The sequence below is a fragment of the Pezoporus flaviventris genome, unplaced genomic scaffold, assembly GCF_033815535.1.
Source record: "Pezoporus flaviventris isolate CSIRO_AGI_PZ_B2104156 unplaced genomic scaffold, CSIRO_AGI_Pfla_v1 ptg000213l, whole genome shotgun sequence".
Classification (NCBI taxonomy): Eukaryota; Metazoa; Chordata; class Aves; order Psittaciformes; family Psittacidae; genus Pezoporus; species Pezoporus flaviventris.
Window position 1 is genome coordinate 2,447,415 of NW_026892761.1, and position 17,903 is coordinate 2,465,317.

The 17,903-nt window shown below is 47.0% G+C and overlaps 1 protein-coding gene across 1 annotated transcript in view; it reads right to left on the minus strand.

Annotated features, from left to right (window-relative positions):
• The window catches only part of COL20A1 (collagen type XX alpha 1 chain), a 47,065-nt gene that overhangs the window by 13,836 nt on the left and 15,326 nt on the right, over positions 1-17,903 (minus strand). Inside the window, exons 12-26 of the mRNA XM_061441325.1 lie at positions 17,650-17,779; positions 17,023-17,168; positions 15,058-15,181; positions 14,470-14,609; positions 13,735-13,864; positions 13,073-13,215; positions 11,870-12,002; positions 8,600-8,742; positions 7,890-8,019; positions 7,537-7,593; positions 4,733-4,771; positions 3,037-3,175; positions 1,742-1,884; positions 1,282-1,391; positions 398-556 (exon numbers count right to left, since the gene is read on the minus strand). Of these exons, the coding sequence (XP_061297309.1) occupies positions 398-556; positions 1,282-1,391; positions 1,742-1,884; positions 3,037-3,175; positions 4,733-4,771; positions 7,537-7,593; positions 7,890-8,019; positions 8,600-8,742; positions 11,870-12,002; positions 13,073-13,215; positions 13,735-13,864; positions 14,470-14,609; positions 15,058-15,181; positions 17,023-17,168; positions 17,650-17,779 (1,866 nt within the window). The remainder of the gene's footprint in view (positions 1-397; positions 557-1,281; positions 1,392-1,741; positions 1,885-3,036; positions 3,176-4,732; positions 4,772-7,536; positions 7,594-7,889; positions 8,020-8,599; positions 8,743-11,869; positions 12,003-13,072; positions 13,216-13,734; positions 13,865-14,469; positions 14,610-15,057; positions 15,182-17,022; positions 17,169-17,649; positions 17,780-17,903) is intronic.

Consider the following 17,903-nt stretch of genomic DNA (forward strand, 5'->3'; position numbering starts at 1 on the left):
TGATAGCCCTCACTGGAGGCTGACATGCACAACCTTCCCTCGCAGAAGCAATTCCCAAACCCTCCTGTCTGCTTCAGCATCCCAGTGCAGGACCTGCGCTTCCCGCATCCCCAGAGGATGCAGCCAGCTGAAGGCACCTCCGGGGACACGCTCATGCTGCTGCCTGCAATCACAGCTCTCACACAGAGGTGGGAGGCGAAGGGGGAGATGCATGAGCTTGGCAAGCTCATTAAAATCACAGAGATCAGCAGGATCAGGACACAGTCGTGCGTCACAGCGGCGTTCGGAGGCATTCAGAGTCAGAATGATGCGAGATGGCACTCCTCCCCATCTGCCCACCTTAGCTCCAAGCTCCAAATCTAAGCCCTCCCCATCTCCAACACCACTGGGGACTCACCGGTGCGGACCCACTCCTGGGTCCTCTGGTCCTGGTCACTTTTCCCAGCATGATGAAGCCGGCGGTGGAGATGCTGCCCATGGTGTTGATGGGTTTCTCGGCTATTTTCTTGCAGTCCAGATACAGTTTGATCTTGAAGTGGCTCACGGACACATGTACCTGGGTGGTGGGTGGAAAGAGAAGGGTTGGAGCTTCATGAGGAGGTGAGGGAGTCTTTTACTAGACAGTGATGACTTCTGCCCTGTTTCCTGCCTGCTGCTGGTACTGGTGGTGTGGTTTTAATGAGCAGACAGATCAAGGGGGCTCGGGAACAAGTTTCAATATGTGCCACGTCTGCTGTGCAGCACTGCACTTTTCCCTGACATTCCCCTCACCTCTCCTTAGGAGAAGCCTTTCTGGAGCTGTAGTATTGAATAATTCAGTTTTCAGAACTAGATGAATAATGGAACTGTCTACAGATACTGAGAGAAAGTGCTTGCTGCTTATTTGGGTGGAATACCTTTGCTTCGAGGACACAGATGGCCAACCCCCCCCGTTATGGGTGATAAGGCGGCTTTATCTGAAGACTATATTCTTCATTCTATTCACCAAAATCCCAAATTCTAAAAAAGATGTATTTTTCAAATTTTCCTTATTATTAAGACCTAAGTTTTGGAGTTTCTGCGGGGAAAGGGAAGCAACCAACATACGGAAATCATATTTTGAACATGGGATGAACCTTCTAAACTTGAGCATATCAAATAGGGTTGCCGGTTCCCCAGCAATCTGGATGCAAAGCATCTCTGTATAATCACTCCTCACTTTGAGCTATTCACATCGATGGCATAACACTCCCAGCCTGGAGTGAGATCGTGAGCCACATTCCTCCCTCTCTTGATAAGGACCTTATGAAAGCTCCCATAGAATATCTTCTTCACTTCCTGCTGGTCGAAGGAGACTTCCTGTAGTTCAGCTTTGTAGTCATGGTTGAAATAGGTCAAGGATTTCTTACTGGCTACAGGGAAAAGAGGACAAATAACAGCTTAGAATTAAAAGGGAAACTTATTTCACCCACATACTAATAATAGTAAATAAATAAGCTTAATCACAGTGAAAGACTTCATATGTTATAATGAATTACTTCTATACAGTGGGAAAGAAAAGAAATTTGGAAAAATAATGTGTTACAAGTAAAATAAAAATGAAAGCATGTCTTTTCATCGCAGTAGGCAGTATTTAAAATGCAAGGCTGGTAGCAACAACAAAGCGTCCCCAAAAGCTTTTGCTGTATAACAAAACCATAAGAAGTTTCCAAGTGAATGCATGCAAATACCTGAATTGAACGTATTCAACAAGAAACCTTACGGTCAAGGTTAACACCGAGGAGAGGCTGGAAGTCCTCATCTGTTATTAGCCACACGGCAAAAGGCTCCTTGGGGGTCTCAGGCAGGAGACGCAGGAGGAAGCTGATGGTGTGCTCGGGTGGGATGGCAAAGAGGTGGATGTCACTGGAATGAGACAAGCCAAGCATCAGTGGCTTATAGCAGCAAAAGCCAACAGGCAGCATCCTACAGAGAGGCTCATCCATTGTGTTTCTTGGGCAGGGTGGCCTGGAAAGGCTTCACCCCTGGAAGATGAACATGATAACACCAGGAGAGAGCCTGGTCCCTATTTTGGCATCCTCTTGGGGCTGTTGAAGCCTGTGCTGAGCCCTCAAGGACATTCCTCTCATGCTGGGAGGGATACCCAGGTGGAGCAGTGGTGTCAGTCCATCACTGCCAGAGCTGCCTTGGGGAATGCTAAGACACAGTGAGTGCAGCCTTGATGCTTTTGAAAACAGAGCCCAGTGGTAGCTTACAAAACACCCCTGACAGGCTCCAAAACACTCCTCCAGGTCTCCCTCTTCAAGAAGGAGGAATAATCATCATGTATCATGCAGTAAACCTTTAAACCTTGGCAGAAATCAGTGTAAGTGCCCTTCAGGGGTAAGCACAGAGCCCACAGAAGGTGCCCTCTGTGTCCCCACATTCCTGCTGCAGAACATGGGCTCAGTGCTGGAGCTCAGGACCATGCAGTGATGCCCATCAGGAGCTACTGACACAACCCAGCTTCCTCCATAGCCGCTGCTGAACCCATCAGAGCACACTGGGCAGGAGCAGCAGTGAGAGGATGCAAGGCAACGAGGAAGGTCAAATTGGTTATGCCTGAAATACATCTGTAATCTGAAACAGGAGACATTTGCATGGGCATATACACAACTCATCAAGCATCTTTTCCAGGCTGATTCATAAGTAATGCTAGGTTCTTCTTCCTCTCTCTGTTTCTGAAGGAGTAATGTCCTTGGCAAGGCAGACGTACCAGCTAAACAAAAGGATTTGCCCATGATTTAGACCAAAGAGTTCTCTGAATCTCCCTCACTCTGTTTACTCTAAGGAGCTTTGCTTCTTTAACTAAGATTAAACCGAGCCAGTGCCTCAGTTATTAGGTTTTAATCAAAGTAGCCCTGAATGTCAGGAGTCACATCATTCCTGGTTTATAACAATTAAAATGAATGAGGTCGTGGGACTCTGTAGAGAGGCTTCATACACAACCAGACAGGGTCAAATCACAAACTGGAGTCAGTGGTTATTCCCTCTCATCAATGCAGACTCTGCTCCCACCTGGTCCTCAGGGTGAGCTGAGTGTCTCTGAACAGGGTGAAGGTACGGGAGCCACTGAATATGAATGGCTCCATAGCTACGCCTTTAACGGAGGCATATTCCTTCTCTACTAAGCCAAAAGCTTCCATCATATCAAATCCTGGAACAAAGGAAAACAGCAAAATAAGTGATTAGTAATTGAAGAGCAGGTAGAATTAGCCTTTAGCTAGCACTGAGCGGGCAATAGGAGAAAACACCATAGTGACACAGCAAGCCAGGCTGTGTACAGAGATCTGGAGTGTGCTCCGCAAGTGGTAGCCAAGGGAAATAGTTTGTGTCTGTGCCCTCTGTGTATATTTGCTGTAATCTCCCCCTCTGGGAGGAAAGATAAAGACTTTCACAACTGCATTTGCAAATCCTCAGAATGAGAAAGACGTTACTCAGACTATTCCTCCTTTTCAACCAGATGCAAAACTATCATCTTCAAAAGGCATGGATCCAGTCCAGTAATCGCTAGAAGGGAGAGAGAATCATTTTGCTCTGAAATGCCTTCTATGTAAAAGCCAGAAAAAATCAGAAAGAACTTCAATACATGAACGTTTCCATTTCTCCCTATTTTCACAAGACACCCAGGGGTGACCTGCCTTCTGTGGCCCACAGAGAGACTCTCGCCTGACATCTCTGACGTCCCTCCCTGGCTCACTGCAGCTTCATTTCACTCTCCAGCTCATCATTTAAACCTCGGAGTCATTTCCTCATTTCAGTTTCTTGTTCAGCAAGACAAGATCTTGCAATTGGAATTCTTTCTTTTTCTCCTGGTTTATCTGAGTTTGCAGCAGGCTGGGATGAGGATGATAGCTCATTCTTTACCAAACGGAAAAGCTACAACTTCATTTCAAAGCAGTGCTTTCAGTCTGGATTCCTTCACCCCTTTAATGCTCTGCAGTTTCTTGGCTTGAGGTTTTACTTTGCCTGGGGGTTGGTTCAGGGTGCTTTTTCCAGCAGTACCAGGGAGTTTGCCAAAAGAAATGACCTACTTGAGAGCCATTTATCTCCGATATGGAGCTGCTGGCACTGTACCTTCCTGTAAGGCATACAGGAAAGATTGTAGAGACTGAAAACAAGGCTTAACTTCCATTTATAAACATACTGTAGTATGATTGTATAGTACTGTGAATCTGCTATGTAACGGTTTCAGTGAGCTGCTAAGGAAATGGGCTATTCCTGCCACCTCTGTCAACATTTGTTGTGGCAGGAGAAATGGGAACTTGCTATCCCAGCAAAGCCCGTGCGGCCTTTGGGTACTAAAACCCAAAGAGTACTTTGGGTACCCTTTGGGTATTTAAACTTCCTGAAGAGGATGCAGAGGTGATGGTGGTGAGAGTTTTTCTTAAGGAGCCTCCAAGAGTTAGGAATTGAAATCCTCTTCAACAGCTGTTTGAAGCTTTGCTTCCTTAAGCCCTGAAGTGAAAACCCTGGCATTAAGTTCTAACAGCTGAGAGTACGAGCTGGTGCATACCTATTCAGTTAGTGCAGGATGTTGTTCTACGTGGTAAAGGACATGTTATTTCCCTTCCCAAGCTTCTCCCCTTTCCCTTAGGAAATTCCCTCCCAGTTCTCCCCTTGCTCAGCTCCTGCATGTTTCTCAGAAGCAAAGACCAGGTTGTGTTTTCAGATTCACAGCCCAGCACCACTGAGGCTTGACGTGCTACTGTACCTCGTATGGAGCCTTTGGTTGAGCTGATGGTGGGGCAGGCTGTGAGAAGGAAATAAAAGGGAAAAACTGTTAGGGAAATGGAGACAGTGAGGGATTATGGAAGCAAAATGAACACAGGTCCTCTAGGTAGAGCAATGGAAAAACATAGCCAAACTTAGACCATTCTACAGCTTAATTCAGAGCTTTAACCTTGTTTTTAGACATATGAGGAGGGCGAGACAATTTATGTGTATGCAAACATAAAGGTTGTTTCTTGGCTTGCCCATCACAAAACCAGAAGTACTGTCTTTCATCATCAAACATCTTCACGGTCGCTTTTGGCTGACTCACCTGGCACCTTACCATACAAAACACAAGGGAGCATCATGTTCTGCAAGTTCCTCTTTAAAAACAGACATCAAACCACTAATGTATTATTTTTAATAGTCCTTCTACTGCAATGTGTGCCTTAGTGGTGGTGTAAAATAAAGGAAGATTTCTGCAGCTCCGAATGTTGTACCTGAAACTCAAAATGCTCACAGCAAAACTGTCTGTCTTAACCTGAGAGTTTGGCTTTGGAACTCTTTAGGGAAACACAAAGAGTTTGGGCAAAGTTTTACAGTCTGAACGTCAGAAATTCCCTTGATGAATTCTCTAAGATCCCACAGGACAGAAAGCAAAGGCAGAGAAGAAAAGCCTGCGATGTGAAGCTGGAACATGAGGCGCTGTGGTTAAGAGCACTCTCCATTTATAAAGCTCAGGTAAAGGGGTGCTTTAGAAAGCAGTGCACGAATGCTACTTTCAATTATCTGCTAAGAAGCAAATCCCAGGCCATGGATGCCAGATGGAGCTGAGACAAAGGGAATGCTTGATGCAGAAGGAGAAATGTCCCTGAAAATCAAGGACACTCGACAAGATGGGCTACTTCATAAAAGGTTTTCTAGGTCATCAGTATAACAGAATCTTATAGATCATTATACTGAGGTTTCATTATAGCCTTGCTATTGCTATTCTTCAATCAACGGCATTTCATACCTCCTCAGAAAAGCAGAGCTTCCCATTGTCCACACCTAACTTCTGTAAAATGAGTAAAAACATTAAAGAGGGTGACTTACCCTCCCCAAGGCACCCGAGATTGCCAAGTCTGTAGGAGTTTCAATGCCGTTCTTCATTATCAAGACATACAACAAAGAAAGGGCACCCAAACCTATGACTTTGATGGCTATGGGACTGCTGAAGCCAGGAGTTAAACCACAAAGACTTACAGGTTGCCATGACCTCTGTTATTCAACCTGATGAATGATTTTATAGATAATTATACACCATGATTCCTTTAGAATTTGGTATAAAACCACTGAAGGAAATCAATAGAAATCATTTTAAAAATCAGTTACTAAAACTTAAGCCTCAAAAATCATCTTTGAGCTTGACTAGCCCCTGGTTGTGGAGCCATGTCCTGCATCCAGGATTGTCTGACTTATACCTGCAAGCTACGCACTGCTCTTTCTCTTCCCTTCAAGAAACAAGCCAGCTTTCCAAAGGTGAAGCACTGCCCGGAATTAAAGCATGACAAAGTAAAGAAATCCCCCCAGCATGATATAAGCAGGCTGTAAACTCGCCCATTTACCAGGTACGTGACTTTCTTGCTTGGGTCTGATTTTCTCCACCTGACCCCTGCCTAGGCCCCAGTATCCCTGGAAATTCTCACCTCCTTCCCAGGCTGGAGGCACTTGGAGTGCTCACAGCTCTTTGATCCGGCAATTCTCAGCTTAGAGGAAGAGTATCAGAGTGAGGGTAAGGATCACTGGCACTTTGCACTCCTGCTTTGAAGGCTGGGAATCCTCCTGCCTTGTTGTTCTCTTTGCTTTCCTCCCCACGTCCCAGCCAAATGCAATTATTAAGCGTATAATAAACATCCGTGGGTTGGAACTGGATGAACTTGGAGGTCCCTTCCAACGCAAACCATTCTATGAGTCTATGATGATTCAGACACCTGCAGCCTCGGACCATTTATCTCAATAATGTGGTTACATATAAACGTTGGAGTCTCACTGCACATCGAACAGTTTCCCAGTGTTATTACAGATTGTCTCCACATCCTCAAGAAAAGAGGTACTTTATAAAACACACAAAATTTAATATCTCTTCTATTGCTTCTTCAGCTGCCCCAGCCAAACAGCTATATTCAATTCTACAAGGTGACTCACCAACCTTATGGGAGGATTGTTTTCTTCTTCAAAGTTCACAGGACTTTTCCACTGTGATTTCCTCACTAAGCCACTTGAAAACTCAGTCTGATGCGTTCTCTATTGGGTATAAACTAAAGTTTTCCCATCCAATCTGCCTTATTCTTCCCTATTGGCTTCCCTCGATCAGTTTTGTTTAAAATCATTTCCAATATGCAGGGAAAGCCAGTGCTGCTGCAACGTCTGTATTCTAACATTTATTTCTTAACAACCTTTTATAACCCTGTTAATTCAACATTCCTCGCTAATCCATTTTGTACTTTGCTTTCAATCAGCTGTGAGAACATATGCTCATTAAATTTAATAAGGGACATTACAGGGACCTTTCCTAAACCAGGTCCTTATTCCCTTTGCTCCGTTTTGGTGAAGCTGTGCAGAACCTCTCTAAAAACGCTATCAGAAGTGAGGCTGATTTTAAGCAGTTGTGTGGTTTCTGGCTGTCCTTGGACAGTCCCCAAAGGCATCTGTCAGGAGATGACATACCCACTGCTGCCTCCTCTGCAGAGCCCACGGGCTGTGATTTGCCACTGAAAACACCCAACACAAAACCAAAGCAAGACTTTATAGGAGACCATTTACCCTCTGTTTTAGATGGAATGAATCCTCGTATTGAAGGGAATTTAGACAACACAGGAGCTGAAAGAGAAAGCAATGCATGCATAAGCTTGAAACTCAAGACTGCGATGCCTGGCTCAAGACCAGGATGTTACCAGCCCTTCCCAGTCATGCTGGAATTGCCACTAATGCACAAGAGTACAGAGACTGGGGTAGGGTTTTCCCTTTTCAAAGTTAGTCATCTACCCAGCTGAGCAAAACCCCAGCCTTGGCCACAGCTCAGGGCAAGCAACACATTGCTGCCCCAATAAGGATTGCCTCAACACCAATAGATGGAAGGTTATGAGGAACATGCCCATTGTGGCCAATATACTTACCTGTCCGTCCCGTTGTGGATGTGATCTCACTCTCTCCTGTGTAGTGGATGGCAGAAATGGTCACCCTGTAGGCTCGATCAGGCAGCAGCGGCTGCAGGGTCACGCTGCTGCTTTTGCCAGAAGCCATGATCTACAATGGGGTGAAGAAAGAACCCAACGTGTGGGCAGGCTTCCCCTTGTAGCTCTTACTCATAGCCCAGAGTTACATGGAGGGGTTCTTGTAGGGAGTCCTGGAAGCCTGGCTAGGCATTGCCATTGGACTAGCGATGTCCAGGGAAAGAACATTTCCCTACATAAAGACCCCAGTATTCCCCACACAAATGCAGTAAAAGTGCCTTATAACATAGTAATTAGCCTGAGTAGAAAATCAGTGTTCTAAAAGGTTAATTTTATCCTCCCTAAGTCAGAGGGACAGTAGGTTTATCCTCTACTCCTCTGCTTCCAAGAATCCCCCATCCCAGTTCAGGGAGGAAGGAAAGCTGTGTTATTAGCAGCTCTGATGGACACAAATAATCACAAGGCACCCTGGAGGATCTCTTCACAACGCAACACATCCGCAATTCAGGGGAAGAGATTTGGTGCTGTAGTCCTGCAAACCCACCATCCTGAAGGTAAACCCTACTGGAGCGAGCAGAGCTCCCCTGGCGTGAAAGCGTCCCCTTGTCCCTGTGGTCCAGTGCCTGTCATGTACAAAGGAGGTGGAGACTCACTGTTTGCTGAGCACCAGCATCAGACACAGGGTGGTAGGTGATTCTGTAGTGCTGTATGCGGCCCTCGGGGGGGGTCCAGTGCACCTGGAGGCTGGTGGGGGTCTCGGAGTCAATGAAGAGGTTGGTGGGTGGGCTCCGGGAATCTGCAGTGGGGATTAAAGATGAACAGCATTAAAGGCGGGTGACAACGCCTATGTATAGGGCCAGCAGCACTTGCTTCCAAGCCTATTTCTGAACACTTCAGTGCTCTGCTGGGCAGTTAACCCATGCTCAGAGCACAAGCTGTCACCTTGGGGACCAGGCAAGAGAGAAACCAATTCTGGAGGGATGCGCTTTGCCCAAGTACAGCACAGTACAACTCAAGCATTCAGCCATTCAAAGCCTAAGAGTCCTGGAAGTATGACAAAAAGATCCTTTTCTTTCCCTTTCTTTTTTGCTTTCTTTTACCTTTGCTTTTTTCTTTCTTTTTTTCCTTTAACAGACAAAACTAATGGATACCTTTCATAAAGACCCAAACTGCAACCAAATTTCATCAAGGATCTGGAGACACACTAAACAGCTTTATTGCCAGTTCAACCTGGATCACACAACAAAGTTAACCCATCATAATTTCTAATACTTTGCATATTTTCCTTTCTGTTTTACAGTGATGCTAAAGAAGCCCCAGAGCAGCCAGCACGCAAGAGTTTGCTCATCCCACAGCCTTGAGGAGGGCATCCAGAGCAATTTTAATTAACATGGAAGTCTTAGACAGAGAAAAAGAATCATTTTACTCAGAAGAGACTAAAAATGATGGATGAGCCCTGGAGACAGTCAAGGACACACACACAGGCTGTGAGATTTCTTACTGCAGTTTTACCTGTAAGGCTCTTCTGCCCACCCAGCAAAGTGTAGGGTGACCTGAGGGCACAGGTTGAACGGAGATCATTTGCATCTTCATCGATCTTCTTCCCTTTTCTGTATAAAATGAGCTTACTTTTCCTTAAGCTAAGGACTGCTAGCAGCTGAATCAGGCTGGGGCTGTTGCTGGGCGTCACCACAAGGTAAAGTGGAGAGGAAGACAAGTGTGGGAGGTAAAATCACTGCGACAGCGCTGTTATTAGTGCCCTGCTACACGTCTGCATCTCTGCCGGCTGCACTGGCTGTTTCCTTCAGCCGAGGTAAGGGAGGACTCAAAGTGAAGTTTAAAGGGGAAGTTAGGGGAAGTCTTCTGAGATGGGTTTATTCTGGAAAGCCCCAGGCCTGGCAGAAGTTGATGGCATGGATTTGACAGCTGTGGAAAGGTCACCTCCTGAAGCTGCCCAGGAGGATAGAAGCCTCTCTGACACAGAGGACACCATCTGTGTCTTCTATTACCTCTTGAACCTTCCATACGAGGAATCTGGCTTGCTCTCGGGTCTAACCAGCATTGCAGGCACATTGTCAAACAAGGGTAAAACCCTGGATCCCACTCCATCAAACACTCATCTGCAATGGTTATATAGGGCACGTTTTCCCCTCGCCACCATGGGTCGAAGCTTCTTTCCCCCATTTCAATCCCTTTTATTTGTAATATATGCTGTGCTAGGAAGAGTTCATTGAGGAGCTGGATAAACTTGAAGGCATTTATCAGCCTCAAGCTGCTGCTGACATAGCTTAGCTAGAGGAATGGGGCACATAAGCTCTTTGTAATCCACTTCAGTGCAAAGTCAGTCAGGGTGGCTCAGCCCAGCTTCACCAGCAGTTCCCATCCAACATCTGTTTTGTTCTTCACACTAAAGATGGTAGGTTTTGCCCAAAACAGTAAGGTTTGAAGTATAACCCTATCCCAGAACTTCCCAGAGTCCTGCCTAGTGCCACATCTTCCCATACATCCATTGCATAAGCCTAATCAATTCACTGGCATCCACAAGTGCCCAAGATCAGCACTGCTACCTGGAAACTCAGCCATCCCTTTTCCTGTGCTACTCCTTTCCTGTGGGCACTTTTTCCTTTAAACATTAAAACCAAAGAATCACCATCAAAGGCATTGATTGTAGATGCAAAAATTGGCCCTGGGGAGTGGCACTGATTCTATTGGGTGCCCATAGCATCTTAGAATAGTTAGGGTTGGAAATCCTCAAACCTGATTTCTGTGAGCCCTTTGCTTTCTTCACGCAGCAAGGCAAAGTCTGACATCCCCAAGGCATCCTTGTTCCTGAACAAGGACAGCAGCTGACAAGCAGAAGTCAAATTGCTTTCCATGTCCCACCGGGGTGCCAGCACAGCCAAGGACTGGCTTGTTCGAATGTGCCTGGAAGGGCACCATCGTGTGTCATTTGCAGTGGGCTGAGGGAGCAATTCTGTCATTTGTAATTCATGGCTTGAAACAGCCATTCATTTTCTAAAGCCTCTGAACAGCTCTGACTGTCCCTTTGTCATTATACACCTGTAGGATGCTTCCTCTTTTCTGTTTTTTACATCAGTATGTAGCTCCTAAGTCCTTACTTGAGGTGGCCTTCTGTAAAGAAATGCTATTGCTCCTCATTATTAATAAAACCTGAGCTCATTTCCAGATTGCCATTTATTCTGCACTTCATCCGCTCAGCACCACCCTAAATGGGTTTATTCTGCAAAGGAGGTTGAGAGATGGAGGGGGAGAGGACTGCTGCTGTTGAATAAATTGCATTCCATTCACAGTAAATGCATTCCATTCAGTGCCAACAAAGCCATTACACAGGCAATATTAATTAAGAGGACCTCTGGGAGTGCCACTTTTTAACCTCACATCCTGCCTGTACAAAGCAAGGTTTAGATAATGCTTCCAACGCAGTGTCTGCTGCAGGATTGTCTCTCATTTGTGTAAGTGCCCTCAGATGGAGCACAGCTCAGCAATGACGTAGCTGGAGAAATCCTCACCCTCCTTAAGAGATGATATTTGACTAACAGGAGACATTCATCATGCAGCGCAGTGACACGTTCAGCTGAACGCCCTGCAGAAAGCCAATTCATTTGCACCAGTGCACTACGCAGAAGGAAGGAGGGGAAAGCAATGTATTCTACATGAAACACATTGCAAGGGTGTCAGATGCCTGCGACAGGCACCAGCCTGCTTGTGCTTGCCCAGCCTTTTGTCAGGACCAATTCAGAACACTAAGACAGGAGGCTAAATATGTCTAGCTCTTCTCAGACATTCAGCTTTAGGTTTTCAGAGCTGGAGATGACCAGATCTGCGGTCTGTGATGGGTTCTGAGGTGTCTTATACCCTGTTTATTACCCTTAGGCTGTGGATACCAAGCGCTGGTTACTTACTGGTCCTGTGCTGCACAGAAACGGTGTCACTTCTGGCACCATCTTTGTAATAGGCCCAGATGGATATTTTATAGTCAGTGTTCTTCTGCAAGCCTGGCAGGACAGCAGTTGCCACATTTCCAGCAATGGAGAGCTGCAGCGGGGGAAGAAATGAGTCAGTCGAGCTCCCAGCCATCCCCAAGCTAGTCCATGCCATCCAAGTGTCTGGCTCACACATTACCCATAGGCACAAATGAGTTAGCACTGGGCTTCAGGGACAAAGCCTACTGTTGGGGGATGCACACATCAAAGCAAAGGCAAAATTCCAGCCCTGGTTAATGCAGAGAAGATACCCATTCATTGCATCCCAGTTGTAGTCAGCAGCTGCTTCAGTGCTCTGACACAAGGCAGTCAACCTGCCCAGAGCATGAAATCCCTTTGCTCAGTTCCCATCTTTTAGGTATGCTGAGGGCAGAAGCCCCAATACACCCCTATTCCAGCCCAGGTGTGAAACGCTGCATGAGACTTGTGTATTTAAACTTCTGCTTGCACTCATACTGAAAATAGGGGCTTGAGATGGAAGAAGTCACCTTGTCCATCCCGTCCCTCCCTGCACCAGCTCTGTCCCTGGTCATTCTGCGTGATCCTCACTTGAACCTCATCCTTCTTGAGGACCAGTATCCAGAAGGTGCTTACCAGCACTGAGGAAAGCAGAAGTTGGTTCTCCTCTCTTAGAAGCCAGGTTTAAACACTTGAGTATCATCTTTGACTTTTCCATAGCTCCTTGACATTGTGGGCTGGCGATCCTCTGCAACCCCAGATCTTTTTCTACCAAACTGCTTCTTAGCAATTTGTTCTGCATCCTGGATACCTGCAGTTAATTATTCCTGCCTAAGCTTAATACTTTCTGCTTGTCCCTATTGAATTTCATCCTTGAGATTTTCCAGAACACTTCTGCAATCTTCCAAGAGCCTGTAGGGCTCCATCCCCCCGTCCCTCCTGCTTCCAAGCACTCAAGGTGACTGCTCCACTGAACAGCGCCAGACCTGGGACAGAGCCTGTCTTAGTCCATAGGCTCCTTCAGCTGGGTGATGAGCTGTTTAACTGCTTGAGCGCAATAACCTGCATAGCTTTACACCACCCAAAGTCACTCAGGCGGGTTCAGAGCCATCAAGCAGGCACAAAGCCAACCCAGGCTCCCCAGTGCTGTGTGTGGGTCCATACCTCCTGAGGCTTCTCTCCACTGGCCGTGCTCCACTTGATCTGATAGACAACCACATCGGGGGCAGCGACAGCTTCCCATTGCAGTCGGAGGCTGTTCCCAGAGAGCTCGGTGACCTTCAGCGCCCGTGGTGGGGGGACCTTTACTGAGGGATGCAGAAGGAAAAGGAGCTGGAGCGCGGGCACTGACAGCGCCTTGTCAGAGCCAAGGTGGGGAGCAGATGGTTGGGGAGCAAAACATCAACTGGGCAGATGTCTGAGAGCAGCGTGTCTTTCACTTCCACACACCCATATGACAGCAGCCATCAGGACAGAGAGGGATAAATTATTTTTAAACCCCTAATTAAGAGGGATTATCTCATTTGAGGAGAGGACACGTTATCACGCCGATGTTGTAAAGGGGAGAGGGCGAGGAGGGCTCTCAAGGACACAGAGGTTAGCGATACATCACTCTTTGCTTCCTTCCTTTAGTCCTTCCACCTTGTTTTAAACATAACACAGTTGGATATACTCCACATGCAAAGAACAAGAGTCATTTGGGCTTTGTGCAAGGGTTTTGGCCATGACCTGCTGGGACTGGTGTTCAGAGCATTCCTGTTCAGACACACACAAGCCAGTTTTGTCACCTTTTACTGACACCAAAAGCATTTCCATTCCCTACTTACAGGTGGTAACATTGCCAGTAATGGGAAAGGAGTCCCCTTCATCATACGTAGATCTGACACTGATGAAGTATTGAGTGAGGGAGGACAAAGGACTCAGGACAGTGGATGTCACAGTGCCAGGAACCTCGACCTGCGGTGGAGGAGTTGTGTGAGTATTGTATGAAATGGGATGGGAGAGTTGGGCTTGTTCAGCCTGGAGAAGGGGAGGTTCTGGGGAGACCTTATTGCAGCCTTTTGATACTTAAAGGAGGCTTATAACAAAGATGGGCACAGACTTTTCAGGGCCTACTGTGATAGGACAAGGGGTAACAGTTTTAAAGTGAAAGAGAGTAGATTCAAACTAGATATAAGGAAGAATTTTTGACGATGAGGGTGATGAAGCACTGGCACAGGTTGCCCACGGAGATGATAAATGTCCCATCCCTGGGAACATTCGAGGCTGGGTTGGGTGAGGATCTGAGCATCCTGATGTAGTTGAAGATGTTCCTGCTCATTGCAGGGTTGCTGGACTAAATGACCTTTAAAGGTCCCTTCCAACCCAAACCATTCTATGATATGGAGAGGAGCTGCAGAGGGATTAGCACACGGATGGTGTGCTACACCATCAGAAGTGCCCATTTCAGAGTTTAGCCACTGCCAGCAGAAAATGCAGTCTCTCTGAACCACGCAGCTGAAGGAGAACAAGGCAGTATGGGACCTCCCAGTTTTCCTTCCACCAACCCCATGAGGACTCACCTCCGCAGCATTGCTCCCTCTGCTAGAAACATAGCTGACGTGGTGAGCTTTCACAGCCGGAGATGCAGCCTCCCAGCTGACCCGAACGGATGCGTGGCTCAGCTCCGAGAAGCTCAGGTACCTGGGAGGACTCAAGGCCACTGCAACAACAGTTAGTGACAGCATTCCGAGGTTTCACAGCCCACACAGTGGCAATGCTATCGCTTGCCTCCTTCTGCTCACTGCTGTTCCCACCTTGAATTAAGAGACTAACTCACCATGCAGGGAATTGTATTTATGTTGTTACTGTACACGCCTCTGGGTGTCATGAAAGGCTGCCTGGGCTTTAGGTGAAAACACAGCCACGTAATTCCCTTTTCCTCCCCAGGCAGCAAAGACCTCAGGGAACAGCTTTTTCAGGAGTCCTTTTTTACCAGGGGAAAATCATTCCTTACAGCTCACCATGTAATTAGAGATCCCCTCAGGGACCAATTTGAGGCAGGGAAGAGGCAGTGTGTTTACAAGCCCCATGCACAATATGGGAAGCACTCACTAACACATCTTTCCTGCCTTAATATTAACAACTCAGGAAGCAGCAGCAGCACTTACGGGTGGTTTCCTGGATGCTGGCTGGATCACTCGCATCCTCCCCATACATCGCATACACTGCGATGGAGTACTCCGTGCTGGGAGACAGCCCATCCAGCAGGACCTCCGGCTGGGACACCTTCACCTGTTAACAGAGAGATGGTCTGAGTACCCTTCAGCTCTAGGACACCTTGCCAATACCCTCAATAGACCAAGACATTACAGCAACAAGGTTATACTAAGGGACTTAGTATATGGGAGCTATAGGGATGCTGGGGAGGGACTCCTCATTAGGGACTGTAGTGACAGGACAAGGGGTAACGGGTTCAAACTGAAACAGGGGAAGTTTAGATTGGATCTAAGGAGGAAATTCTTTCCTGTGAGGGTGCTGAGGCACTGGAATGGGTTGCCCAGGGAGGTTGTGAATGCTCCATCCCTGACAGTATTCAAGGCCAGGTTGGACAAAGCCTTGGGTGAGATGGTTTAGTGTGAGGTGTCCCTGCCCATGGCAGGGGGGTTGGAACTGGATGATCTTAAGGTCCTTTCCAACCCTAACTATTCTATGATTCTATGACTTCTCTACTCTGGGACTTCACCACTTGAGTCGGTGATCTACAGTGGTCAGAGCCCTGCCTTTTCTCAAGGGACACATTGAGGGATATATGACCTTTTAAACTAAAAGAAGGGAAGATTCAGGCTGGACATAAGGAGAAACTTTTTGCAATGAGAGTGGTAAAATACACAATTTACAATGAGGATGGTTCTTATATTCAGGCGGCCCAGAGAGTTGGTGGATGCACCATCCCTGGAGCCAGTCAAAGCCAGGCTGGATGTGATTCTGAGCAACATCTTCTGAGTTGAAGGCGACCCTGCTCATTGCAGGGAGTTGGACTAGATGAGCTTTGAAGGTCCCTTCCAACCCAAACTATTCTGATTTTATGATTCTATGATTCTCCTACCCTGATCTTGCATAGACATGCAAGTCTCACACAAAACCGCTGCTGTCCGTTCTGGGTTGGATAAGGGGGCACACGAGGGATGCGATCCCACTTTGCTCAGACACATGGAGAAGAGGCCGAGCTGCCTGCTGCAAGCAGACCCATTGCAGCCGGGTTGCTGCCACCTGCCGCTGACACAGCCCTGCCACAGCTCTCCTGCTGCTCTCTGCTCGCTTAGAAACGCTCCCCAGAGACACTCAGGAGTCTGCACACAGCGGAGCACGGTTGTATGAGAGCCTGGGAGCATCTTAATGCTGGGTTTGCAGACATCCCATAGCCTTGGAGCATTGAGCTCTCACAGTGAGCAACTGCAGAAATGTTCTAATATAAACACAATTAATTAAAAGTATTAATAAATTAATAACAACAAACCATCACTAATTGGTCTGTTTTGAGAGCCGTCCTGTGATTGCTCCTATTGATGTGCATTCAGGGGTGGGAATCCAAGTCAAAGAGGCAATATGTCCCGTCCCCCCCCCCCCGTTATTTTGGATTCATATCTTCAGCCTACACATATTCCAGCTAATTCATTGAAATACACACGACAAATGGTTCTTAAGGGGTTTTAAGGGTTTTCCGTTCATCAAGTGTTGTTTCATCCTTATGCAGTGCCATGGGTCTGCTCTTAGAGGTCAGCCAAAACCACCCTAATGAATTTTCAGTTAACTTCTAAAGATAAGCACAGTAAAGGCATTTATGTACAGCCTCAGGGATAAAGCAATTGCATTTGGGGCTGCAAAGAAGAGAGTTCAGTGCCTGGGTTTCCAGGGCCCCATGAGACAGTCAGTTGTCTCCTATGCCTTTATTTCCCACGTGAAACGCTCACGTTGTATACCCCTTTGAGACACACCAGAAAATACAACCCTTCCATGAAAGACTTTGCTGGCAATAACAGTGACACATGATACCAATTCGCAGAGGTTAGAGCTAGAACTGAACGGCCCAGAGACAGAAAACATGATATTGTCACTGTTCTCATAAGCCCTACCTCTGTTGTATAGTCCTCTGCCCCATCAGGGGCTGCGGAGCAGAGCACCAGGTACTGCGTGGCTCCCTGGGCTGCCTTCCAGCTCAGTCTCATACTGTTGTGGCTCAGCTCAGAGACGCGTAGGGAGCGAGGGGAAGACAAAGGCACTGATAGAGAAACAAGGCAGAAAGATATCTTCAGTGTGAGGTCCGTGACAGCTCAAACCTCGGAGGAGACGTGGCTTTGCAACAGCTACCGCCGGTGGACATCTAATCCCCATCTAACACAGTGGAGCAGCCACTTGACAGAGAACAGGTTTAATTCACTCGGATTAACCCAAGGATAAAAAGGCAGCAAGGGGTTGCAAGGTTATTTCTAGCATGGGGAGTTACTGCCACATGAGTGGTCTCCTTTGCAAGGACCCCTGAAGGTCTCTGGTCCAACTTGCTTCTCAAAGAGCAGGTTGCTCAGGGACTTGTCTGGTCAAGTTCTGAACATCTCTACAGATGGAGATAGCTGTAGACAAACTGAACTTGAGCAAGGGGGAAGAATCCAATGTCAGGCTCCAGTATGAGGTGGCTGCAAGGAAAAAGCTTTGTTCACTTATACATGCAGCAGCATGTATAATTCTCTCTACTCACGACCTACATGTGGAGGTGACGCCTCTCAGCCCATCCCCAACAAGTGTATCATAAACAGGAATCACTGACACCACATACTCCGTGTGCGAGGTCAGATTGGAAAGCTGCAAAGAGGAGACTGCTCCTTCTAAAATCACCTGAAAGCAGAAAGAAAGGCTGTCAGGAAAGGGATGTTCTAGCCACTCTTCAGCAAAGCAATGGCCTTTCCTAGCAAGCATGGCTTCTCTGCAGCAGATCTGTACCCAGAAACAAGTAGTCTTG